General features: G+C 38.2%; 2 protein-coding genes across 3 annotated transcripts in view; one reads left to right on the top strand and one right to left on the bottom strand.

The window, feature by feature from the left end:
- The window catches only part of LOC132176403 (protein NARROW LEAF 1), a 32,022-nt gene extending 20,968 nt beyond the window's left edge, over positions 1 to 11,054 (top strand). For both annotated transcript variants that reach the window (XM_059588595.1, XM_059588596.1), the window contains 3 exons: positions 8,244 to 8,484; positions 9,348 to 9,848; positions 10,410 to 11,054. In XM_059588595.1, coding sequence (XP_059444578.1) covers positions 8,244 to 8,484; positions 9,348 to 9,848; positions 10,410 to 10,843 — 1,176 coding nt within the window. In that variant the 3' untranslated portion in view covers positions 10,844 to 11,054. The remainder of the gene's footprint in view (positions 1 to 8,243; positions 8,485 to 9,347; positions 9,849 to 10,409) is intronic.
- Positions 11,055 to 26,021: 14,967 nt separating this feature from the next.
- Positions 26,022 to 27,436, bottom strand: LOC132176404 (probable BOI-related E3 ubiquitin-protein ligase 3). Its single transcript, XM_059588597.1, has 3 exons — positions 27,222 to 27,436; positions 26,771 to 27,113; positions 26,022 to 26,662 (listed from the first exon to the last, which is right to left on the bottom strand). The coding sequence occupies exons 1-3, from the start codon at positions 27,275 to 27,277 to the stop codon at positions 26,081 to 26,083; spliced, it is 981 nt and encodes a 326-aa protein (XP_059444580.1). The 5' UTR covers positions 27,278 to 27,436; the 3' UTR covers positions 26,022 to 26,080.
- Between the last annotated feature and the right edge of the window lie 256 nt (positions 27,437 to 27,692).

Genomic DNA, 27,692 nt, shown 5'->3' with positions numbered 1-27,692 from the left:
AAGCATCATGCACTGTCTTTGGGGTGGAAACAGTAGAAAGATGGGAAATAAAGCAAGAATAGGAAGGAGACAAAGAACTAGTAGATACAAAATGACTGATAGGATGTGCAATAGTGCAAGAACGTGTACCTTTCCTTAGGGCAATAGGCAAGGAATCAGATGCAGGTGGCAGCGGATCCGAAGACGGGATGGATGATGGTGGAGGTGCAGGAGCTGATGGACATGGCCTACGTGTATAAACCTGGAGAGGAGCAGAAGAGCATGGAGGCAACACGACAGACTCAGAGAGATATGGAACAGGCAGCGGAACAGACGTGACATTGGGCTCAAGGGTAGACGCTTCGAAAGACGCATCAACAGGAAAATAGGCAAGAGACTCAACAAATGTGACGTCAGCGCTAGTAAAGTAGCGACGAAGAACAAAACTATAACAACGATATCCCTTCTGAGTTGTGGAATAACCAAGGAAGACACATTTAGTAGAGCGAGGATCAAGTTTATCATAGCCAGGACCCAAGTTATGGACATAGCAAACACACCCAAAAATCTTTAGTGGTAAGGCAAACGGAGGTGAAGAAGAGTACAAGAGTGAATGAGGAGAAACACCATCTAAGACCGAGGAGGGCATCCGATTAATGAGATAACAAGCAGTGAGGACTGCCTCACTCCAAAAATGTTTGGGGACATGCATATGAAACAAGAGACAACGTGCAACATCTAATAAATGACGATTCTTACGTTCAACCACACCATTTTGTTGTGGAGTGTGAGCACATGAGGTTTGATGGATAATGCCTTTATCAAACAAATAAGTGGCAAAAGAACTAGATGTGTATTCTTTGGCATTATCAGAACGCAAGATACGAATTTTTTGAGAAAATTGAGTCTTAATCATATTACGAAACATTTGGAAGACAGAAAATAACTCAGAACGATTTTTCGTTAAAAATAACCAAGTCATACGGGAAAAATCATCCACGAATGTTACAAAATAATGAAATTTATTGGACTCGATCTTCATAGGACCCCATACATCAGAATGAACTAACTCAAAAGGACGAGAAACTCGACTAACAACTCTTGACGGAAAAGAAACACGATGGTGTTTGCCAAGCTGACACGCTTCGCACGACACAGACAACTCATGACGGAGACTTGGGACTTGATGCTTCAACGCAGGAAGGGAAGGATGACCAAGGCGACAATGCCACTTAAGAGCTGAACTTGACGACTGCAAAGCACGAGAGGGAAATGAAAGTGAGAGATCCCATACAATATATTTTTCTAACACTTTCCTTCCATAGACACCATAAAAGACAAAGGGGAACCATCTTCCACACCACTGCACTGTGGGATTTACTGCCCGACCACCAGCTCGCAAACATCTCCTTGATGCTTCTAGGCATAACCCAACACATGTTGAACCAAGAGAAGATAACATCCCAGAAAGTGCGCGCAACCCCACAATGAAGAAAGAGATGATCCACAGACTCCCCTTCCGATTCACACATGCAACATCAGTTAATCACAACAATACCTCTCTTCCGAACATTATCCAAGGTAAGAGATTTCCCAAGGGCGGCCGACCAAGCAAAAAATGCCACTCTCGAAGGAACCTTGGTGCGCCAAATACTTTTTCAAGGGAAATCGTTGGGCTCTTTAAGAGCAAGCTTCCTATAAAAAGAGCGAACCTTAAACTTCCCTTTTCTTGAAGGCATCCACCACATCCGATCCTCCCCTTCTCCAAGCATCGAGAGCAAATATAAGAGCGAGAAAAGAGAGGCTCCAATCTTGAATTCTACGAGTAAAGGTAACATTCCAAAGAACCATACCATTTAAACACTCCCTGATATCCGCAATGGAACCATCCTTATTACTAGCAATATTGAAGAGAACGGAGAAAGCCTCCTTGAGAGACAACTCGCCACTCCAAGTATCCTCCCAAAATTTGACTTTCGACCCCAAGCCAGGATCAAATCTAAAGCAACTTTGAATCGACCTCCAACCTACAAATGTGTTTCCATAACCCCACCCCATGTGATCCACGAGGGACCTTAGAATGCCAACCACCCCAAAACACCCGGTACTTCGCCACCAAGATTCTTCTCCACCAAGCCTCTTCCTCATGAGCATATCTCCACAACCATTTCCCCAAAAGAGCTTGATTAAATAAACGCAATCTCCGAATCCCTTAACCACCCTCAAAAACCGAAGAACAAACCTCGTGCCAACTGACCAAGTGGAACTTAAACTCATCATTGAGCCCACCCCATAAAAAAATCCCGTTGGAGCTTCTCAATGCGATTCGTCACAGTATCAGGGATAGGAAAAAGAGACAGAAAATAGGTAGGGAGATTGGACAAGGTGCTCTTGATGAGGGTGAGCCTAGCCCCCTTGGACAAATACATACGTTTCCAAGGGGCCAACCTTCTAGCAATCTTCTCCAACATGTCCTCCCATATAGCCAAAAGCTTGAACGAGGCCCCTAGCGGAAGACCCAAATTCTTCAAAGGCAACGAACTAGTGCTACATCCCAGAATACCAGCCAAATCACCCGCTTCATCCGTACCTCCAATAGGGACCAAAACAAATTTGGCCCGATTTACTTTTAACCCAGAGACAGCCTCGAAGCCAATAAGAAGGGCTTTAATAAATCTAATTTGGTAAGGAGCAGCCCCACAAAAAACCAGCGTATCATCAGCTAAAGGAAGATGAGAAACAGTTACCCGGTCAGGCTCTCTAGCTCCCACATAGAAACCATTGATGAACCCCTTATTGATAGAAGCATTAATCATCCTACTGAATGCCTCCATGACCATGATGAACAAAAAGGGCGAAAGAGGATCGCCTTGTCTCACCCCATGCGAGCTCTCAAAGAAGCCGGAAGAAGAACCATTGATCAAAACCGAGAACCGCACAGACGAGATACAATGCTTAATCCATAAACACCATTTCTCAACAAAACCGCACCTTCACAACAAGTAGAGTACAAATTTACAGTTCATATGATCATAAGCCTTTTCCATATCCAATTTACACAACAGACCGGGATCCCCAGATCTGATGCGGCTGTGCAGACATTCATTGGCAATAAGAACCGAATCCAAGATATGTCTGCCTTTGACGAAAGCATTCTACGGATTGGAAATGACCCGATCCATAACTCTCCTCATTCTATTGGCTAGGACCATGAACTCCTGTCTAATGGAGTTATCAAATGTTTCTCTTAAAATGGAACGGGCGCCCACTTTCTCATTGTACTTGGATCATTGACAATAGGTTCAAACGCCTCAAGCTTGAGACTTCTACGAACAATTCTATGCCTTCAACGCGATATGGTCGAGTTTTCTCAAGCTGGGGAGAGATGATGGAGACAAGTGGCAGCATTCTAATGAAGTTTGTTAAAGCATGGAAAATATGTTTCTATAGTCCAAATTTTAATTTGGTACCTGTTAGATGATGCAGAATCTACTTGGGAGCTTGCATAATTTAGTTTAAGTCTAGTTAGGTCCTATTTTATATTTTGGCTTATTATTGGTATAGGGTTTTATTTTGTAGGTTTCACTAGTCAAGTGGATCTTAGGCTCGTCGTTGAGCCCCAAAGCGATTCACCACAGAGGCAGGGATAGGAAAGAGAGACAAAAAGTATGTAGGAAGGTTGGATAAGGTGCTCTTGATGAGGGTGAGCCTAGCCCCCTTGGACAAATGCGAACGTTTCCAAGGGGCCAACCTTCTAGCAATCTTTTCCAACATGTCTTCCCAAATAGCCAAAAGCTTGAAAGAAGCCCCTAGAGGAAGACCCAGATACTTCAAAGGCAAAGAGCTAGTGCCACATCCCAGAATGCCAATCAACTCACCCGCCTCACCCGTACCTTCGACAGGGACCAAAACAGATTTGGCCCGATTTACTTTTAACCTAGAGACAACCTCGAAACCAATAAGAAGGGCTTTAATAAATCTAATTTGGTCAGGAGCAGCCCCACAAAAAACCAGCATATCATCAGCAAAAAGGAGGTGAGAAACAACAACCCGATTAGACTCTTCGGTACCCACATAAAAACCATTGATGAAACCCCTGTTGATAGAAACATTAATCATCCTGCTAAACGCCTCCATAACCAAGATGGAACAAAAAAAGCGAGAGGGGATCGCCTTGTCTCACTCCACGCGAACTCTTAAAGAAACCGGAAGGAGAACCATTGATCAAAACCAAGAACCACATAGACGAGATACAATGCTCAATCCATAAGCACCATTTCTCACCAAAACCGCACCTTCTTAACAAGTAGAGTAAAAACTTCCAATTCATGTAGTCATAAGCCTTTTCCATATCCAACTTACACAAGAGGCCGGGATCCCCAGATCTGATTCGGCTGTCAAGGCATTCATTGGCAATAAGAACCGAATCCAAAATACGTTTGCCTCTGACAAAAGCATTTTGCGAATTGGAGATGACCCGATCCATAACTCTCCTCATTCTGTTGGCTAAGACCTTTGCAATAATCTTATAGGACCCGCCCACACACTTGGTTAGTTGGCACGAGGTTTGTACGCCGATTTCTGAGGGCAGTCTAGGGATTCGGAGTTTGCGGTCTTTTAATCAAGCTCTTTTGGGAAAATGGTTATGTAGATTTGCCAATGAGGAAGAGGCTTGGTAGAGAAGGATATTAGTGGCAAAGTATGGGGTGTCTTGGGGCGGTTGGCGCTCTATAGTTCCTCACGGTTCGCATGAGGTGGGGTTATGGAAACACATTTGTAGGGGTTGGAGGTCGTTTCACTATCACTTTAGATTTAATCCTGGCTCGAGGCTAAAAGTCAAATTTTGGGAGGATATTTGGTGTGGCGAGATGTCCCTCAAGGATGCTTTTCCCGGCCTTTTCAACATTGCTAGCAATAAGGCTGCCTCCATTGCGGATATCAGGGAGTGTATAAATGGTATGGTTCATTGGAATGTTACCTTTATTCAAAGAATTCATGATTGGGAGGAGATGGCCTTAGCCTCCCTTTTCTCGCTCTTGTATTCGCTCTCATTGCGTGGGGAAGGGGAGGACTGGATATGGTGGATCCTATCTAGAAAAGGGAAGTTTGAGGTTCGCTCCTTTTATAGTAAGCTTGTCCTTAAAGAGCCCAACCATTTCCTTTGGAAAAGTATTTGGCAAACTAAGGTTCTTTCGAGATGTGTTTTTTGCTTGGTCGGCCACCCTTGGGAAATCTCTTACCTTGAGTAATGTTCGGAAGAGAGGTATTGTTCTGATTAATCGATGTTGTATGTGTTAATCGAAAGGGGAGTTTGTGGATCATCTCTTTCTTCGCTGTGGGGTTGCGCGCTTTTTGTGGGATGTTATCTTCTTTTATTTCAACATGTGTTGGGTTATGCCTAGAAGCGTCAAAGAGATGTTTGCGAGTTGGTGGTCGGGTGGTAAATCCCGAAGTGCGGTGGTGTGGAAGATGGCTCCCCTGTGTCTTATGTGGTGCTTATGGAAGGAATGGAACGCTAGATGCTTCGGGGATTTGTCGAGAAACCTTGAGGACCTTGTTCATTTCTTTTTGTACACGCTCTTTACTTGGACTGCAGGCTGGCTTGCACCCATAGTGATCAATTTTCCTGATTTTCTATTTATGTTCTCTTCTTCTTTCTCCTCTACTTAATCGCTCTCTTGTATACTTCCTGTGTACTTAGGTTGCGCCCCTCTGTACTCTTTAATGCATCATTACTTATTAAAAAAAAAAAAAAACTAGTCAAGTCCAAGGAGTATAAGTCTCTTAGGGTTAGGTGTGATGCTTATGAACGTCTTTCTCATTTATTTTTTCCTCTAAAACTCTCCGTAATGTCCATAAATTTAGACCTATTCTTTTTCCAAAGTCCTAATCTTCACCACCCATCCTTTATTAGTGTTAGTAGAATTGGTTAGTTTGTTTTTTTTTTTATAAGTAATGATGCATTAAGAGAGCGCAGAGGAGCGCAACCCAAGTTCACAGGAAGTATAAATTAGTAAGTTGTAAGAGTTTGTTACGAAGCTGCATTGGTTAGTTTGTTAGTAAGCTGTAAGTGTTTGTTAGTGAGTTTGTTACGAACCTAAGTCCGTAACGGGTTAAATTAGGTTCTAAGGAAACCCAAACCTTAGATTCTAAGGGAACTTAAACCTTTCAAACACAAGGTTTGGGCTTAATTCTTTTCATACCTTTATTCATAGCATAACTTCTTTAAATAGAGGATTCATTACATATTCTAGGGCTAGGTCAACAGCTCTTATTAGAATATAAACTAGGGCTGAGTCATCAAGACTCTTACATAGAAATAAAGACAAATCTAAATAAAATAAAATAAACTATTAAGAGACTAGTAGAGATTTGAAGACCATCTTAAAGGGCCGTAACATTCCTCCCTCTTAACATAGACCTTGTCCCCAAGGTCTAGTTGATTTTCTTTATAGCATCCTTGTTCTTTCAAAGTCAAAGTAACGAAATTCCACTCCAAGTTTTCCACGTAGCAGTATCGTGGTATATTCAAATTGCCTTTCTTGCCTTTAGTAGCCACCTCATGCCCTTCGTGAACCCTATCTCTTCTATACTTCATCAAGCATCCATCGCACCATCTCTTGTAGGGACAATATTGCCATCCATGATCTTTGAGTGGCCTCTTGTCCTCAAGGGCATAAGTGGAAAATTGAATCTCAATGCAAGCAAACACCTTCTTACTCTCTACCGAACTATTGAGCGCTTGTGGCGGAAACTCTTCCTCCAATGCAATGAGTTTGGGCATGCCATTGTAGGTAACGACGACTTCTTCCAGCTCCTCCAACTCCTTCCCTACGAATGGATCCAAAAATTTAAGGTGTTTTCTTTTTGGCCGCTCAGAAGGTAGCACATGATAGCAATGGAAAGGGTTGATCCGAGCTCGTGATGGTGTTTCGGTATCAACCACATCCATGGCTTCTTCACCTGGATAGAGCAGAGCTGATTTGAATTGCTGGGTTACGATTGGCGGCTTCTTGTTCTTGGGTCGTTACTTCCGCAGAAAAGTGGCCACCCATGGCTGCACCTTCTTGTTGAACGGCCCGTGTATTATAGGCTCAAATGGAACACATGTTTGGTGGTTGAAGGTTGTGTGTGGAAAGGGGCTAGAATAATTCCCTTCAGGTTGTGATTTGTGTGGTATTTGGGAATTGAAAGGGTGATTTTCTGATTTGGTTTTGTGTGTCTGGGTTGCCAGCAGTGACAGGGAGACTTTTTGTAAGAATTTCGGTGGGGGTGGACTTGGTGGGTTTTTGATTTTGGGGGTTCCGGTGATGACGAAAAGGAGTGGGATTTGGGGATTGGCAGCGGTGTACGTATCATTGGTTGGTTGGGTTTTTGGCGGAGATCGGTGATTTTTGGGTTCATGAATTCTGGAGAGCAACTGGTTGGATTTTTGTGTAAAATCCGACTGGGTGAATAGTGGGTCGATAGTGATTTGGTTGGGTGAGTGGGGTGGTGTTTGTGGCTCTGATTGTACTCAAGATTGAAAAGCAATTAGCTTGTCCATCTTGGAGAGAAGGGCAGCAAATAACTCTCGAATCTCACCATCTGTAAGCCTTTGATCCAAATTGGAAGATGGTAAAGCCATTGTTGGCTCTGATACCAAGTTGTTACGAACCTAAGTCTGTAACGGGATAAATTAGGTTCTAAGGGAACCTAAACGTTAGATTCTAAAGGAATCTAGACCTTTTAAACACAAGGTTTGGGCTTAATTCTTTTCATATCATTATTCATAGCATAACCTCTTTAAATAGAGGATTCACTACATATTCTAGGGCTGAGTCAACAGCTCTTATTGGAATATAAACTAGGGTTAAGTTACCAAGACTCTTACATAGAAATAAAGACAAATCTAAATAATATAAAATAACCTATTAAGATACTAGTAGAGATTTGAAGACCATCTTAAAGGACCGTAACAAAGTTGTTAAAGGACACTTTTGTATTTCTACCACTTAATCAATCTATATAAAAGGGTTGAGAGGACTACAACTGAATCAACCTAGTCACTCTCTCTTCCCAAATTTTCCGTACAATTCTCTACAATAATATTCACAAACAGAAAATATAGTTCACGGGTACTGTTCATTGGTACTATTTACAGCCTTTTGCTACATCATGAAGTCTTCCTATTTTTTCTTCAACTGGTTTCTGCCTGGCAATATTTAAGTTAGCTTTGCTTTTCATTTTATTTGGTAATGCATCATCATTGTGGCTTTTGATAGGTGGCTAGCCAGGAGACATATGGGACCTTGGGTGCTATTGTGAGGAGCCAAACAGGCAGTCGACAAGTTGGTTTCCTTACAAATCGTCATGTTGCTGTTGACTTAGATTATCCAAATCAGAAGATGTTTCATCCGCTGCCTCCAACACTTGGACCTGGGGTATATCTTGGTGCAGTGGAGAGAGCTACCTCATTCATCACAGACGAGCTTTGGTATGGTATCTTTGCTGGAATAAACCCAGGTAATGAGGATCTATTACCAGTCTGATTAATGTAATAAGCATGCTGATGACCAAAAAAGTTTAAAATTATTCTCATGGAGAGTTAAAAGTTTACAATTGGATTGATTATGAGGAATGGTCTCGATCTAAGTACATAGCACCTCAATTTGGATTTTATACGTGAGTCTTTTTTTTTTTTTTCATTAATCTACCAAACCCATTGCAATTGGTTCAAGGTGTTATCTAATTAACATGCATCATGGAATTCATGTCTATTTGTATCCATGTCCGAAAAGGAGAAACTTTGATGTAACCTAATAGGAATGTGACTCTGCCTAGATCTTAGTTGGGTTTTGATAATGCTGCTTCAACTTGAGTTTGTTTGATGGTTATGTGCTCTAGCCATCATGGCTGGCACTGTATTCGCCAACCATTTTTACCTTCTTTGTTTACACTTCATCTAGCTTGGCATTATGGTTGTTCAATAAACATAGTGTGGTATTATAATTTAGTTATCATCTAAACTCTGTTTGGTCAATACTTCAACCAACTTGGTAGATGCTCCTCAAAACTCCTTTTCTAGGGCTTGTAATTATAACTTTAGAGAGACAAATTTTAAGGTTTAGTAGTAACAACTGAGTCAGATATTATCTCATTTTCTTCTCTAACAACTACGGCTTAGTAGTTTCTCCTTTTTTCTAGGATTCTTTTCCCTCTTCAGTTATGCCTTTTAGCACTCTTAATTTTTCTCTGTGGTTCTTAAATATTTCTTAATCCATTTTCTCCTTTTATTGTTACATTATGTAGCTAATAGATATACTTAACCATTTTAGGTAATAGGCTTTTCATTAATTTAATAAACTTACCATACTGACCCCCTGCAGAGACATTCGTAAGAGCAGATGGGGCATTCATTCCTTTTGCTGATGATTTTGACATGTGCACTGTTACTACATCTGTGAAAGGCGTTGGAGAAATTGGTGACGTAAAAATTATAGACTTGCAGTCTCCAATTAGTAGCCTTATTGGGAAGCAGGTGATGAAGGTTGGAAGAAGTTCTGGTTTGACCACTGGAACTGTATTGGCCTATGCTCTCGAGTACAATGATGAAAAAGGCATATGCTTCTTAACTGATTTTCTTGTTGTGGGTGAGAACCGGCAAACATTTGACCTTGAAGGAGATAGTGGAAGCCTCATCATGTTAAAGGGTGAGAATGGTGAGAAGCCACGGTCGATAGGAATCATATGGGGTGGAACTGCTAACCGGGGCCGACTTAAACTAAAAGTTGGCCAACCTCCCGAAAATTGGACAAGTGGTGTTGATCTTGGGCGCCTTCTTAATCTCCTTGAACTTGATCTCATAACTTCTGATGAAGGACTTAAAGGTTTGTACTTTTACAGATGCCTCTTTTGTTGGTGCTGACATATTTTGTTGATCTGATCTGCCTGTCTTTTACTATGGATTTATAAGCATCATGCATAACTATTCTGATTTTCTTCGGTCTTGTTGCCCCTACCTTCAAAAGCTGCTATACAAATTAGAAAAACCAAGATACGCTTTCATTGTTTAAAGTTAACAGGGTTGGTTTAGGATAAGGCAATGTGATTGTATATGGTCTTCTAAGACATTAAAAATGCAAGTGGAATGAAAACTTTCATCTAAGAAGATAGCAAGCTTAAGAGAAAACTACTCGAGGTGGCCAGGGACAAGTACTTAAGGTAGTCTCCCTCTGAGCCTCGGCCACATCACATTTGTGTATGGTTTTTTACATCCTTGCCACACACACACAGAGAGAGAAGAGCTGTACATTATTTAAGGATTAATGAAAAACCAGATACATGAACGGAAATACCTTATAAATTTTGTAAAAATAAAAATAAAAATAAAAAAGTTACCTTCTTATATTGCCTTATCATGATTCCAAGTGTGTGTTTGTTATATATAGTGGCGGTGCAAGAACAAAGAGCAATGTCCGCTACAGCAATTGGGTCTACTGTTGGGGACTCCTCACCTCCTGATGGAATGCTTCCAAAGGACAAAGCCGAGGACAGATTTGAACCACTGGGTCTTCAGATACAGCACATCCCTCTGGAAGTTGAACGCCACAGCCCAACAGTGAACCCATCACTAATGGAAACAGGGTTTCATCTGGAAGATGGGATCAAGATGGCTCCCAGTGTTGAACATCAGTTCATTCCAAGTTTCACCAGTGGGTCCCCACTACATCAAAAAAGTGTACAGATTAGGGGTGTTCCGGAGAATCTCTCTTCATTAAGGAGTGGTTGCGATGAAGATATTTGTGTTTCGTTGCATTTAGGTGACAATGATGCCAAGAGGAGGCGTTCAGAGGCTTCAACTAGTACAGAAGAACCTAAATGAATCAAATTTTGCACGCAGATGGTGTTCTGTAAGAACTTTCTAACCCTTGATTACATTTCATGTTAAGTAAAAATATCAGCTCAAACAATGGGCAGAGTGTACAGAAATCTGAAGTGAGCTTCCAAGTAAACCTCTGTGATGATGGGCTAGAAACATTGATGATTCCAGTTTCTCTTTTTAATCTCGAGTTAAAAGATTTACCGCGTCTTTATCAGCTTTCCTGCTAGCTAAGGTGCTAAAGGCAAAGTGAGATATGGAATGTTTCTCTGTTAAGCTCCTCAAGTATAAGATCATGTCCTTTTCAGCTCCTTGCTAGTTAAAGACTTTGGCTAGGAATGTGCAGTTTTGCCAAAATTTAAGACATAGAAGGTGCACAATTTTGGATTTTGTTACAGTTTGAGGTCTTCTAAATTTTGTGGAGTTAAATTTTGGGTTAATTACTTTTTTAGTACTTCTGAATAAAAAAGATGGGAATAATCATGAAAAATGGCACAGGGAAACTTATTGGCATTATTCCCCAAGGCCATAAAAAATCGAGTGGTGTAATTTAATGCTACAAACTGCGGTGGCAAAGGGCTATGAGCAGCGTCTGGCTTTTGTTTATAGGGAGAGGGTTATCACCAATATCCATTACCAAGGCACAATGGTGGAATAGTAAATGCAATTTAGAGGATATTGAAAATGATTGTTGTGATCAAGACAGAAGCTAGGAACGCTTTCTACTGCAGGAGCAGCCCAAAGACTGCTGGTAATCCGAGATGAAACCCAAAACTGTTACCCACAATGTCCATATATTTTGGACGGTTAAGTTTTTGTTTTTTCTATCTCGTTTACAAGCTGCCTCACTCGTCACACTTAACTCAACCGCATAGAACTACCATTTTGTTCTCGTTAAATCAAACAGAATATGTTTTTTAGATGTTAGAGGACAAAAATACACTCAAATAAATAAATTTAAAAAATACTAAATTAAAAAACTAAATAAAAATACAAAAAAATAAAAATAAAAATTAGAAAAATTTAGAATAAAATAAAAATATAATGAATTATTTTATTCGGAATTTAGTTTACTTTATGCATTAAGGATGTAAGATCACTTTCTTATTATTTATGAGATTAGGGTTCAAAATTCCATGGTAATTTGGTTAAAAGAAAAAAAAATTAAAAAAAATAATAAAGGAAAATCTGCTAAGAAAGGCGATGTAATATTACGGCAATATGAAGCATCAATGGATTTAAGATACTGCTGTAACTTTTCATGACACCTTGAAAACAGAAACAGTACTATTTTTACACTTATTGTCCATGCGTTGGTTGTGCATATGGTATGGGTGGGATAAACAAATATGAAATTGTTAAAATTGGTGATGTCAAAATTATTTTGTTTAATGGTATTATTCATATTAGTATGGATGGGGCTTGTCATGTATTTGACCTATGAAAAGGCTTTTGGTTGTTATTGGGAAAATTTTATGAAGATGGCTACAAATTTTCTATAAAAATTTTTTTAAAAAAAAATGTTATTTAGAAATTAGCAAATGAGTGTTGATTTTAGCAAATGGAGAATCGATTGATTCTTTGTCCTAGTTGATTAGAGATATCGTGGTTGGTGATGTTGTCATGACTAACGCGGAAATAAAAGCTAATAATGACATGACACATCACTTAAGCTTGTTTGGATGTGTGAATCTCTAAATTTTAAAAAAAAAAAAATAATAAAAAAAAAAAAAATATTTGAGTAGTTTGAAAACCACCCCTAGGTGTTCGGCCACCCCCAAAACCACTCAAGGGTGGCTCAACCACCCCAGACACCTAGGGGTGGTGGTAGCCCCCAGGTGTGGGGATGGTGGCCAGACCACCTTGGGTATTATTTTTAATGCTTTTTCTTTATTCTTTTTTTTATATAACTGTTTTGGTTTTTTTTTTTTTTTGTGTTGGATTGAAAATATTTGAGTTTGATGTAAATGACATCCAAACATCAACTCAATATATATAGTTAAAAATAAAAGAACATCCAAAATGTACTTGATTGAATGCTTACGGAGTTTTTTCATGTAAATTAAGTGCGTCAAAAATGGGCATGAGGCTTGAATAAAACTTGGGTGCACTTAAATAACTTGCATAATATTATCCAAAAGATTTAAAAAAAAAATAATAATAAAAACAAAACAAAAGAAAAAAAACAAACAAACAAAAAAACTATGTATGGACCAAATAGAGTCATAATCATCCAAATGGGGGTTGAATTCCAAAGACAAATTGCGTGGGCCACCCTTGGCCAAAGAATTGTCGACAACACAATATCATGTACTGGTGATAATGCCAAAGATATCTCTCTCTCTATTTATTTAGGTTCAGAGTGATAGCTCATTCTTTGTAATGTCACCTTCAACTCTTAAGTTGATGTCAGAATATAATGTGCAACTTGGGAAGGGGGGGGGGATGGATTTTATAGCACAACCATCTCTCTTAATTTAATTGGTCTTCATAGATATCATTTGGATCGTCAAGAGATGCTCACTTTTTAATATTTTAACCCTAATTCCTCTACACTCTATCCATCCATACACATACAATACACATAGAATTCCATTCTATGTTTGATATCATCATATCATGTTCGCCCACTTTACCTTAACCAAACAGCACCAATGATTTCAGTGGTTGTCTTTTGCAGTGGTGCCTTCCGAATGTAGACAACAACTGTTGACACTTTTCTTTACACAAAGGTTCCACTAATGAGAGAGAGAGAGAGAGAGAGAGAGAGAGAGAGAAAGCATGATGATTTTACCCAAGATGAAAGGAGTTGGGTTTGCAGCCACATTCTCCAAGACCACATTAATGGGATGAGCAAAGAGTTGATGGTTTCAGCACATGGATATTTTGTGCTAGTGGGAGAAGCTGATGTTTACACTTCCCCCCACCAATCTGTCAACCCTAGAGAAAGAATATATATATACATAGCTAGGTTGAAAGAACTCCACCTCCTTTACCCTTTTGCCTTTTTTTTCTTTATTTATTTATTATTATTTTTTTCTCTCTTTTTAATGTTTGGATCATCAGTAGTAGTGGGGTTTTCTGGATTCAAAATTGCAATAAATTATGTCTCTATCTTTTGCCTTACTCCACCCATCACACCAAATCCATCCTTGTAAAAGCAGACTCATTGAAATTCTCACATAAAGGATATTTCATTGTGTAAGATATGATTTCTAGGTGAATCCTTTCTTTCTTGACCCACCATGCCTTTTTAAAAAGACAAATGTAAAATGAGTATGTGAGGATGAGGGCTCTTAAAAAGGATTATGTGACTAAAAAATTGTGAGTTGTCAAGGTCCATCTCGTTTACAATTTTCATCACAAAACCATTGTTTTCTTTTGGGAATAGGTCATATCCTTGGATTATACCGACCCCAAATAGGATTTAAAAAATAAATAAAAAGATCGTTTAAATTTTGGTAGGCTTCAAAGTGGGGTTTATTTTGACTTGTTATTCACATTCTTAACATATGCTATAGGTTATGACCATTTTTCATTCTAACTGATCTGATCTGGGTCTTATCAATTTTTTTTTTCTTAAGCAACTTGTGATGTTGGTTACTTATTACTAAGAAAAAATTTAAAAAAATAAAAATGAAAAGAAATAAAAAATAGTGATATGGGTGTGTATGGTGGGGGGCCCTTAAATGAAAGGGAAATGTATAGGAGAAAACAAAAGGAAGCAACCAAATCAACTCAAAGATGATAGACTAGTACATAAGTGCCCCCTTTCACAAGGAAAGAAAGTTAGGGTTCACATCATGGCCCCCATGCCCTCTTAATTGGATCCATATTCTATGCTTTGTACTGCTCTCCATTACATCAACAAAAGTGGACAACTTATGCGACACACCTTTTCCATCCCTTGAACCAAAAAGAAAGAACGAAAGAAAGAAAGATAATAAGCACAAGAAGCATGGGCGTAGATACTTAGGTTCTTCTCAAGAGAAAAAAGAAAGATAAAAAAAATGTACATGTCATTGTCCTCGACGTCCCCTTTTTGTTGCCGCCCCTGGGTGCGTGGTGTGTACGTGACAATCAATTTCAACATGCTCCTAATCTTTCAATTATCTATATACTATGCTTTTTTATAATATTATTATTTAAAAAGAAAAAGACAGAGAAGGTGGGGTGGGGGGATGGAAAGGATCATATCACCTGCATGATTCCATAGGTTAATTAATTTATTGAGACATCTCTTTCGGAGGAGGGAGACATGGGGTTGCGTGGGTGTTGTTGGTTGTCATTAAATCATTAATCAAATGAAATAAAATGATTTTTTTTTTTTTTAAAAGAAAAAAAAAAAAAAAAGAGGGGCATTTGAAAAGATGGGATTGGAGTATTCCAATGTGCAAAGCACCACTCAAGCATAACACTTGATGACCACTTCAATCTCCCTTTGACAAAAAACCCAAATTACCATTTTATTATATAAATAAATTCCCTTTTATGTTCGAATAAAATCTGCTTAACAAAATTATTCACAAATGTCACTTTCGAATAACTTTGAAGCCCACCATCATGAGTATGCACTCATGGATGGATCCATCCATGATGCTTTGGTTGCTGTAATCCACAACTCACCTTCTTCTTTCTGTTTTTTTTTTTAATTTTCTTTTAAAAAAAAAAAAAAAACTTCAATCGCTGGATTTAAGGAACAAACGTAGGAGAAATTTATTATAGGCATAACTACTCAAATTTTAAACAATAGGATGACATTGTATGGGCCCATGATGCTTCAAACCACTTTAATCAATTGCTTAGCATAAGTATTTGTCAGTAGATGATAAAATGAAAGATAATACACCAATTATATATATACAAGTCAATTAAATGTTTTTAAAAGCTACCAAAAACCATCCCACATAGGGACTGGGATCCTCTCCAATTGAAAAAAAAAAAAAAAAAAAAAAAAAAACTGAAGAGGAACCGGTTAGTTATAAGATGAGGGTAAAATGATAATTTCACTTTTTATTTGGATCGTTTTACCCTCCTCTTATAAATAACTAATTCCTATCCAGTGTTTTTCAACTAGAGAGGATCATATTTCCCCACATAGCTGCCAGCTGACGCAATTGATTTGAGTCGATTGAGCTTTAATTAAGCACAAACTAAGCTAAAGGTTGAACAACCGAAGGAGAGACATATCACTAGTCTCAAACTTTCAAACATTCTCTAACGTCTCCAACAAATTTTGTACTTATGATTCATTTGTTTTGACGTAAAATGTATTTTGTTAAAAAATATTTTCAACGAAATCATCTTTTAAAAAAAAATTGAAAATATTGTTTGGCTTTTGGCTCATACAAAAAATAAGAGACGGAAGAAATGAGCTGGTGATTTTTAGAAACCTCTAGTGAACACCTTGGTGGATTCCGGCAACCTCTGGTGGCAGCGAATGATGGTCCGGCAAACTCTGGCGATTTGAAAAGGAGAAGCTCAAACTCCGAAATGGTTTACAGTTTTAGAAAAATGGAAACCATTTGGAAATTAAAGAAGGTTTTCTTGTTCAACCGAAAATTTCTTCGGTTTGATCACGATTTTTTGTTGTAACAAAACACCAAAATAATAAGAAAATGTGTTCCAAAAAATATTTTATGTCAAAAGAAACGAAGCCTTAATTTTCATTATCTAAAAGCTTAGAAAGAACTTCTTGTTTATATTACTTGTAAAAGCACAACAATAAAATCACTTTAAACAAATAAAAAAAATTTAAAATTTAAAAAAATAAAATAAAAATAAAAATAAAAAAAAAAAAAAAACAACAACAACAACAAAAAATCCTTATTCGAAATGTTGGTTACTTTTGTTCTTATAGCGATGCTCTGCAATCAAGGATGGGCATTTGATATCAATCATGTTACCATGAGTATTACAATTTTTACTATAACTATTTTACAAACTAACATGACATTTCATAATTGATAAAATGATTAAGCAAAATACTTGACTTGTAAATCTAATTAGTTAGTATTTAGCTTGTCAGCTATACATACTTAAAGATTTCACCAAATATAAACTGCTACATTAGTTTATTAAAAAATAAAAATAAAAAATAACTTGAAATCAAAAAATGTAGTACTCAAACATTTTCCTTTGTTGATAACCTAAAAAGCAATAGCATTGAAGTTTCACCAAATTAGGACATCATAACTAGGGGTGGGCAAAAACCCGCCTAACCCACAGACCCGCCCCGCCTCGCCCAGCCCCACGCGGGTTTTGTGTGTATTTTTGCGGGTTCAGGTAGGATTTATCCAACCCGTGCGGGGCGGGTTGCGGGTACAGGAATTTTTTCCATGCGGGTACCCACCCCGCCCGATCCAACCTGCATTAGTATAAAAAGGAAAAAACCCTAGGTACTACCCCTAACTCCTCTCTCTATTTTGTTCTGCCGCCTCTCTCCCTCAGTTCGCTCTTTTGCTCTCTCTTCTTCTCTTTTGCTTTCTCTCATCTGTTCTCTCTCGTTAGTGGCTTTCTCTTCGTCTCTCGTCTGCGCCACCCTCCACCTCCTCAGACACTGTTACGCCACTCCCATGTCCACAGACTACAATCTAGGTTTTTCTCTCTCTAGATCTCTTTCATGAATGGGATCTAAGAGATCTCTTGATAAATTCATTAATCTGATGTTGGGTTGTTTGTTCAAACAAATAAATTTTCGTTTCCATTGTTTATAGGTTCTGATGTTGGGTTGTGGTTGTGTAGGAGGAAAAGAAATCTACAGAACAGGAGAGACGAAAATGGAGGAGAAAAAACCAGACGAAAATGGAGGAAAAGAACCCAACCCGCACAACCCGCAGACAATTTCCCCGCCCTGCAACACCCGAACCCGTGCAGATATTGCTAATTGTGCTCAGGTGGCGGATTGGAAATCCCAAAACCCGCAAGGTGCAGGGCGGATGGAAAAAAGTCTGATACCCGCCCCACCCCGACCCGTGCCCAGCCCTAATCATAACCATTTAATGGACAAGATTCTTTTAAACGATCAAAATGCATAGGAAACTTGTAATACCCCCGACATTTAATCTGGATGAGTATGCTCTAATTGGTATAATTGAGTATTGTGATTATTGCAAGTATTAAGACGTAGAATTTTGGGCTTTTAAGAATTTCATGTGCCTCTCAAAACTTCAAATTTGGATCTCGAATTATCAAAGTTAAATTATAAACGTTTGATACATGTGTAGTGACCTAAATAATTAACTAAGCTTAAGTAGCTTAGTTAGAGAGTTAATTTTAGTTTTGAGTCACTAGGAACAGCTAGAATGGGCATTTTGAGAATTTTATAATTTCGGACTAGATGTATGCTAGGGTTACCGGATGTACGCTTCTGTCTTGAAGTGAGGACGTACGTTGGAGGACCACCGGACGTACGCTGACAATAGTACGCCGTACTCTGCAAATAGTGCACGGATGTATGCTCCTATAGTATTGGGCGTACTCTACTTTTTGGTTGACCACTAGTTAATACCTAGACGTACGCTGCAACCTTTGGACCGCTGTGTAAATAGTACCAGACGTACACCCCAATAGTACCGGACGTTAGCTACTTTTCAGAATAGTTGGTGGCGCCCTCAGCTTTTTCTCACCTACAAATACCCCCTACCCCTCACCCTTTCATGCCCCTTCTCGCCCCTAAGCTCCCAGAACTCTATAAGAGTGTGTTTTGTAGAGAAGAGAGGAGGTTCTTGAAGTTTTGCTTCAATGAGGTAATATCCTTAAGCCTAGCTTGTTTCTTAGCTATTATGCTGTTTAATTGCTAGCTCAATTATTGATTTTGAGTTTTAGCTAGGTTATGCTTTAATCTTGGCGGTTTAGTAGTTTATCTTGATTTAGTGTGTTTTGTATTGCATGGAGACATTATTTTGAGATAGGTAGTCTTAAAAAGCCTTTTGGTAGCTTTAAAACCAGTTTGGGAGGATAGGAGGACGGTTGAACCAAATAAGGTTCTACCTGAAACTCTCTAAGCAGACGTACGGCCACGTAACCAAACATACGTGCCTTCTGGGTAGACGTACAGCCACGGACCCAGACATACGGTCAGGAGTTTTCTATGGAACACCACTTTGGCCAATCATTCGATAACCTCTGTTTTCATATTCTATGTTCGTTTTAGTTGGATTTAGAACTAATGATAAGTCTTTTCTCAGTATTCGTGGTTATAGAGCCTCAAGAAGATTTTATTGATGAGTCTTACAACCCGAGTGAATACAAACTCACATAGTCACATGGATGCTTGTTGTTACTTTTTTCGCATTGCACATTTATTTTATATATATCAAACATGCATATTTTGCAACTCTCATGAAATACATTATAGAACTACTGTGAAATCTCTTTTGCGAAAACGTGTGTTGATTAACAAGATAACAATGAGGTTTGTAAAACTATGTAAAAAACTAATAAGATTAATTGCATCGTATGACATAGTACACCGGTATATGCGGGATAACAGCCATAGGCTTACTATACAGGTTAACTTTATGGTCAAATGTGTGTGTGTGTGGGCTTTGGATCCAATGGTTTCGTGACCAAGGCCCAACCATTCCCTAATGGATGGTCAATACAGGACGAACATCATTAATGGTGTGGGCTACCCGAGGTCAGACTTGGTCATGCCACTAATGCTATGTACGGTAGTGTACAATATCTGGGGCACCGATATTGTATTATAGGTCCCTCGGGACAATGCCAACCCAAAAGAGAATGGGTAATATCTCGGGTAGATCATACGGTTGGACTATTATTATTACTTATGATTATAAGTATATATTATATCTATATCACATCCATGATAAATTGTCATAATGTTGCATGTGCTTTATAAACAAATGAGTTCACCATTTAATGACGGGTATGTCATGTGCATTTATACTCACTAAGTCATCGAACTTCTCCTTGTATTATTTCTCTTTTTTCTTCATATGTACAACTATGTTGTTATAGATAGTTTAGCAAATGATCGATACCGCGAAGTATCCGGTTATATTGGAGGATTCGACCCGGGAGGTGCTTGAGGACTTATTACAAGCTTAGGCAACCGCTCATGGTAACTAGTACTTATAAGTTGTGCTGTAGACCTAGGAGCTTTTATGTATGCTTGCATATTAAGGTATAACATGAATCCCTTGTAAAGATGATGACTCGTATAGTATGATTTTAGCTATTTTGATGTTCCTTGGTAGATGCTCTGTTTGTAATGATTAATGTATATAAAACTTTAATGCTTTCCGCTGTTTAGTATCCTCTGTTTTTGAGGAGTAAAGGTCCCTGAGTCTTGTTCGGGGTGGAATAAGGCTGGAAGGCGAACCGTGAAATTAATTACCAGTTAATTAATTTTCGAAGCGTTACAGCACGTCCGAGGGTTGTTTTAAGGACACCTTACCCTTGTGGACGCATATGAGAGCTTATATATAAGGATCTTACACCCCTTAATCTCCTATTTTTGCCATTTTGAGATGAGAGAACCCTAAAGATAGAAAGTAGAGGTTTGGAGAGAGGACTTTACCTTTGGTCTTATCTTTTTCAAAAGGTAATGATAAGCACCAAATGTTGCACATTCAAGCCCCTTAATTGGTATATGCTAATTTCTTAGCATTGTTATTTGTTTGATTTTGTGTTATTTTAGTGTTTTCAGGTATTTAAGAAAAAGAAGAGCTTGAGCGTATCTGCACTCGAACGCCCAAGCAACTAGGCTCAAGTGCACAACTTAGAGGGATTGAGCGCACACGAGCGTCCAGCACACGCAGGAGCTCCAAATCCACCTTGGACAAGGTTTTTAGTCTTACACTTGGACTAGGAGACTGACTTACGATTTTTCTGGGATTCCTAGGGCATCTAGGGCTTGCTTACTCCCTATAAATAGGCTTCAAACTTCAAGAGAAAAGTGTGCTTAGTTTTAGATAGAAAAAAATCTTTTTAAAGGTTTAGAGAGTTGAAGAGAAGAGGAACATGGTAGGAGGTCATCCTGATGTAGCCATTTCCAAGTAACAATGGTTTAATCGTATTTTAATTTAGGTTTTTCTATATGCATGATAGTTGTATAATTTTGAGAATTGATCTTAATGTTTATATTCAATTATTATGAAATTCTTCTCTTGTCTTAGAAAGTCTTTTATGTTGATTGAACTCAATTTTTTATATTTTCTGTAATTATATGAATTATTGTTATACAACGATTTTAACTGACGCATGATCAATAAGATTTTATAGGTCATGCCTAGAGAAGACGAATTGTACTATACTCGAGTTTAGTGTAATTTAGGTAGATAGTTCGTGCCAACCGAAGATAGGTTATGTTTATTCATTAATTGTGTGTAGCCTATTAAAAAATTAGATAATCTATATCTAGGGAAGATGGATCGTACCACATCTAAGTGGTTAGGTGGACGGTCTGTGCCAACCAAAGATAGATTATACTTATTTCTTAATGATGATAATTTTTCTTGACTACTTAAGTAAGACGAACCTTATATCATGCATAATATGACTTTTCCTTACTAATTTATGATTGACCATTGTTATACGGTTAGTGGTTAAATTAAGCTCCTATTCTCTCATCATTATTATCTTTACTTTTATGCATTTACTTTACAAAAACAAAATCAAAACAAATAACACTACTAAGGAATTAACATATGCGAGTTAAAGAGCTTGAATGTGCAACATTTGGCGCTTATCAGGTAATACCCTAGACTTAAAGTCATTTTGTTTAATGTTATCATCATGATTAGCATATGTTAGTGTTGTTTTGGTCGTTTAAACAACTTTATCTTGTAGATCTAGGTTTTGGGTTTACTCTTATAAGATTTTGTTAAGTCCTAAGACAAGATTACTAATGGTCAATCTCTTATGAATATTGGACATACTTTATTATGCATGGAGGTTTTATTTTGGTTTAAGATTGTGGTTAGTGTCTTAGAAAAGCCTTAGGTTGTAATAGACTAGGAAAAGCTTGGACCTTTGTTGGTTTTGCTCAATTAACAAACGTTTGGTAAGGTTATTGAATAATCAAGGTCAAATGGCCGATAGGATAACCGAACGTTCGATGGTCAGACATAATGACCATTTTGTCACTAGTTTAGATTTAATGGTGTTTTTGTCTAGATTAGGGACTTATAATAAGTCCTTTCATACATTGGGAGATTGGTGACTGTTTGGTGGATTGCCTAGTGGAATCGCATGAGCAAAATGAGTAAAACTCACACAAATGCTTGTTATCTCAATTCTTAATGACATAATTATTTTACAGATCAAATGTGCATGCTCACAACTCACATGAAATACATTTTAGAATGATATAAACTCTACTTTGGAAAAATTAAAAAATAAAAAAGAAAAAAAATAAAAAAATAAAAAAGAAAAAAGAAAAATTGATTAAGAAAATATGAAATTGTAAATGCATTCATATAAAAGACTGTAAAAAATTGCATCGTGTAACATAATACATCGTATAACGGGATAATGGTCATTGGCTACTATTATACCATAACAGCCATTGACATAGTACATCGTGTGTTGTTTTATAGTTGATCTATTTAATGATGACAAAAATAGAGGAGACAAAACCTATTTTCCTGATAGCGTTGGAGGACTTGGCCAGACTTATTTTTGAGAAGTTGGATCCTGAATTGTTGATCTTTTGATGATGGAACGAGTGCAAAAAAATTAGTCATTTATTAGATTACCAGGATGATGTTTATTTAATTTAGTATGTTTAAAGTAATGGCCCTCATATTGATTGTGAATCGTTGTCAAGGTTATTCAAGATTGTGATCTGGCTTATGATGACTTTGATGAGCTTAACTTTTGGTTTAGCTAAACTTGTTTAATGCTTTAGAACCTTTAGACTTGGTTTATAATTATTTCCTTTTGGCTTGATGATCGGTCTTAGATCGCAACACTTGATGGATATCTATGTTATTGCTTGATTTTTTAGTTTCACTCTGGTGATTATATATTGTGCTGTGATTAGTGGCAATCTTTGTTATGGTAAGTGAAAAGTCTTATGTTTTATGCTCTCTAACAAGAGTGCAATGTCCCCCTATGTTTCCATTTCGTTCAAATGTGAATAGGGTGATGGATAAATGGTTACTCCGTGTACTAGTAACATGTGGGTCGCCTATAATGTGGAATGCATGAGAGAAAATTTATATGTAAAATCAAGCAAGAACTTCACTTAGCTCATTTGAATAGGTCTCTAATATCCGTGTACTAATAACATGTGGTTACACTGTGTACTAATAACATGTGGGTCGCCCTTTAATCTCCCATTTTCTACCTATAAAACATTATTGTTTTACATATTATTAGACCAAGTTCCAACAGTAAATACTGTATTCACGAGCTTTCTGAGGTCGCAGTGTGAAATCTTATAGAGTGTATTCTTGTACTTATTGCATTTGGAAAAACAATATACTTTTTGAGGTAATTGTATTTATAGTGGCTCTAGTTTGTACTAACGATACAAGAGGATGAGAATAAATAAATAGAAAGATACCACGATAAAATAGTAATTGAGTTCATATCAATATTACATTTATGTTACATGTATTACGATATTATGGTAATATATGTAATATCTCAAATTAGTTATCGATTAATTAATTTGGTGGTGTCACAACTCACATGCCTACAAGCCTTCACCCCATCAATGAGGAGAAGTAGCAAAGCAAGTAGGCAACCCTTCTGTGAGGGTGGAGGCATTTCTGTTAGTATTTTATTTTATTTTATTTTATTTTTATCTTATATATTCTTTTAGGAAATTTTTCAGGATATAATGAAAATTTCATAAAGATGTAGAACCCCATCAGTAGGCCTTTATGTCTAACTGTGAAATTAGACAAAACCATTTATGAGATGATCAAAACTCAAGATAATAAAATGGTATTTTCCAAACTAAAAAGGAAAAAACACAAACTAATAAGTTGTGACTTCTTAAAGGATCACGATCCTCTTTATATATATATATATATATATATATATATATATAATGTCACATTATTTAAAAACAAAATAATACAATTAAATTTGTATGATATAATAATATTTCTTCATTTTAGTTAGAAAAGGAAGAGGATCCTCCACCTCCCACCTTAAAATAGTTGAAAGACAGCAGGCGAACAATTTGGAGAACCTCTTTCCCTGTCAAAAGTCATGTCCGGTTTTACAAGAATGGTTTAGTTTCAAAATTGTAATAATTATTTTTTTCCAAAAGTAGAATAATCCTTTTTTTCAGGTAAGCTATTGATGAGATTCCTAGGCAGAAACACCCAGGTATAGTGGCCAAAAGGCAAAAGACAATTTAAACCCCGGCCCCATCCCCCCAAATTACAAAAAAGTATAGTCTTGATGGCAATTTAATTGAGTAGATAATGAAGATAATGATAACAGGAAAAAGAAGAGAGAGAGAGAGAGAGAGAGAGAGGAAGTGGGTGGGTGGGAATGGGATTCACGTGTTCCAGAGGGCATATATAATGCCGGTCAGATGGTCCAGATCTGGTGAGGGCCCACAAGTGGGGCCAGACAAATAATAATTAAAATAAAAACATTATTTATTTTATTTTTACCATTGACTCATAACATGCCAACTTTGACGTTTGTACCTTTTTTTTAGTTTTGTTTTGTTTAGGTGGGGTCCACCCAGGGTTTTTGTCCTTTCAAATCTGAGGTTTTTTTTTTTTTTTTTAAATTTTAATTTTAATAATAATGTGTCCCTTTAGTTGGACAAAGGTTGACGTTTGATTTTAGAGTTTCAATTAAATTGAATGCGACTGCCAAACAATTTTAGGCATCTTCCACTCCACTCATTTATGGTGGAGTTGATTCCAAGGCCTCCATTGAAATTGTCAATTCAATTCCTATATTCACGCCAATTACTACTCTAACAAAATAATGGAATATGTTTAGCCTCTTTTTCATATATAATCTTCTTCTTCTTTTTTTTCTTTTTTTTTTTGTGGTCATTAATAGGTGCAAATTTCCCTTAAAACCAGAAGTAACGTGTCAATCACTTCCAAAACAACCCATTCAGTTTCAACCGGGCTAAGAAGTAATACATTTTATTTTATTTTGTTTTTTTTAGTTAATAAATAAATAAAACCGTGACAGGAAATCCTAACCGCCAAAATTTATAGCGGGAGTAATAAGTAGTCAAAGGACGACCGTACCATTTACTACTGCAAGAAAGCACAATCACAGGCTGCCACTTTTAGCAGAACCCCGTTCTTTTTTTTTTCTTTTTTTTTTTTACCACTTATAAATAAATAAAATAAAATAAAAACAGTTATTTTAATATACTTAAAACCAAATCCTGATTCTGTGTGTGTGGTCCCTGTTGTTGGACAGTGACAGAAGAGGGTTTAGACAGAAAAGTAAGTGCCTCCCTGAAGCCACGAGTCCCAACAACCATCTTTAATTTTAGAAAGAATTGAAACGGTAACACGTCGTCGTTTACAATACCCCAACTTTCTTTTTAATACTAGTTTATCAAATTTCACTTGTTTTGTTTTGTTTTTGACGGGGTTATTCCAACCACCGACTCTGGTGTCGGCTTCTCCTTTGGATTTTGGTGCCAAAGGCTGGCAGCTACACAAGCACAGCCCTACAGTGCGCACAATCGAGACAAAACAAATCAGAGAGAGATTAGTGCTGCCGTTGGCAATGGGATGCCACTGCTCCCAACAGCGACATTTGCGCGCGTCCTACGTGTCAGCTTTTGCCTCACACCAGTCCCTTTCGCCTTTCCTCGTTGACTCCACGCGCCTGTGCTCCACGCTCCACGCTCCATTGCCGTTCGCCAGCTGGTGTACAGAGTACTAGCTGTCGGTTAGATCCTCCGCATGCCGTCCGTCGCCCTACGTCCTCGGGTCTGGACCCTCCCTTTTTGCCCATAACTCCAACATTTAACGCCATTATTACGTTAAAATGCGCCTGCATTTCACCTTCTTTACGCACGATAATTAATTCCCATGTAAAACAACTCAATGAGAGAAATTAGGCTGCAAAATGGTTTCAAATTCTTTACGTAATTGGTTCTTGATTTTGGGATGGTCTTTCCGACCATTTGCTGAGAAAATTCATGTCCCACAAACAACAAATCGAGGGAAAGAAAATATAGATACAAAAAAAAATGAGACTGACAAGAAAGAAAGGATCCATGGGATCATCTAAATTTCTAGAATTTGATCTGTTCTTTGAGGTTCAGGACATGTTAACATGCACACTGGCGTTCTTGGTGGATTTACAGATGGGGCAAGTGTGGAGCGTAGAGCCACACGCGGTACAGAGACAGAGGTGCCTGCAGGGCAACAGCAGTACGCACGACTCTTGTTTCGCACAGTTTCTACACCACCTGTTGCCACATTGATCACTCCTATAGTAGTCTCTTTCTCCTCCGATCCTCGCTAACGTGCGCGGGCCCTCCACCTCTGTGTGATGATCCTCCACGTTCTCGCCGCTGCTTCCGCAGCAGGACTGGGCGTCGTCCATGTGTGCGGCGGCCGTCTCGTCGTCTAATCCTGCGCCGTGGGCCAGCACCTGCTCCAGGTTGGTTCGGAGAGCGTTGGCCGTGGCCTCGTTGCTCTGCGCCAGGTCGCGCCATATCTGATTCTCTATGCATAAGCACTTGACCCTCTCTTCCAGAGCCCAGTTCAGTTTACCAATCTTCTCTATCTCTTCCTCTTTCGCCTTCAGCCTCTTCATCATCCCCAACTCTATTGCCTCTATTATCCTCCTCGCTTGTCTCTTTCTCTTTTCCTCAATCTCCATCCTCACCTTCTCCATCTGTAACAACAACAGAAATTACAAATTAATACTTCACTCACGATCAACAAACATCTAATGAAAAATCAAAACAAAAAGAGCGCGATTGATTAGATTAATTAGGCGTACATGCTGGGAAACCAGGCGGTCGATGTCGAACTGCTGTTGTTGGATCTGGAAGGAAATGTCTTCACCAAGAAACGAGAAGAAGCCGCAATTCTTGTGGGGTTGAGGATTTGGGTTGGAAAAGAAAGGGTTGATCGCGTCTCTTGAGCGCTTTCTTGATATGGGGATGTTGTAGGTGAGGCCGCTGTCGGATTTCATTGCACCTTTCGGAGGAATCGAATCAATCACCACAGAACTGTGTGCTGGTAACAGAGTCTCCGTCGTCGTGGTTCCTGATAATGGAACTGTGTAACCCATATGGGAGTTGTACATATTGCTGTTTACCTCAATGAGATTCATCATTTCCCTGCAAATTCATCACCCCCCATAACTTTAGATGGAAAAAAAAAAAAAAAAAAAACAAACAAATAAAAATAAAAATGAAAACAAAAGAAGAAGAAGAGAAAAAGGGTACCTGTTTCCTATGAGTTGAGAAGGGAAGAGATTGAGATGCCGAGCCTCAACAGCCATGAAGAAGAAAAGGGTTGTGGAGGCTATTCTTTGTCTTGGTACTTCTCTGTATCTGTACGCGTTCCACCCTGCTTTGGGCTTTTAGAGGGGAAAATAGGAGAGAACGACAACGACGAGAAAATGAACAAAAAGGCATGCAATAGAGGTGGCAAGGCTGTGGTGGGGTTTATTTAGGGTTTGATTTGGTTTGGAGAGAGATAATCTTATCAAATATTAAAAAAAAAAAAAAAAAAAAAAAAACGCCCACATTTTTAGAAAGACAAAGAGAAAGTAAAGTAGACTAGAAGGGGGACCCGTTTGTTGGTTTTTGGTTTTGGCTATGTTGGGATTCGGTTACCGGAAACACCCCTCTCATCCTACTTATCTTAAGAAACAGAGATCCGGTCAGTCCGCAATTTTTGTGACTTACTAGGGG

This window comes from Corylus avellana, chromosome ca3 (genome assembly GCF_901000735.1).
Source record: "Corylus avellana chromosome ca3, CavTom2PMs-1.0".
Lineage (NCBI taxonomy): Eukaryota > Viridiplantae > Streptophyta > Magnoliopsida > Fagales > Betulaceae > Corylus > Corylus avellana.
The sequence above is the reverse complement of the archived record's forward strand: the minus strand, read 5'-3'. Positions and strand labels throughout refer to the sequence as shown.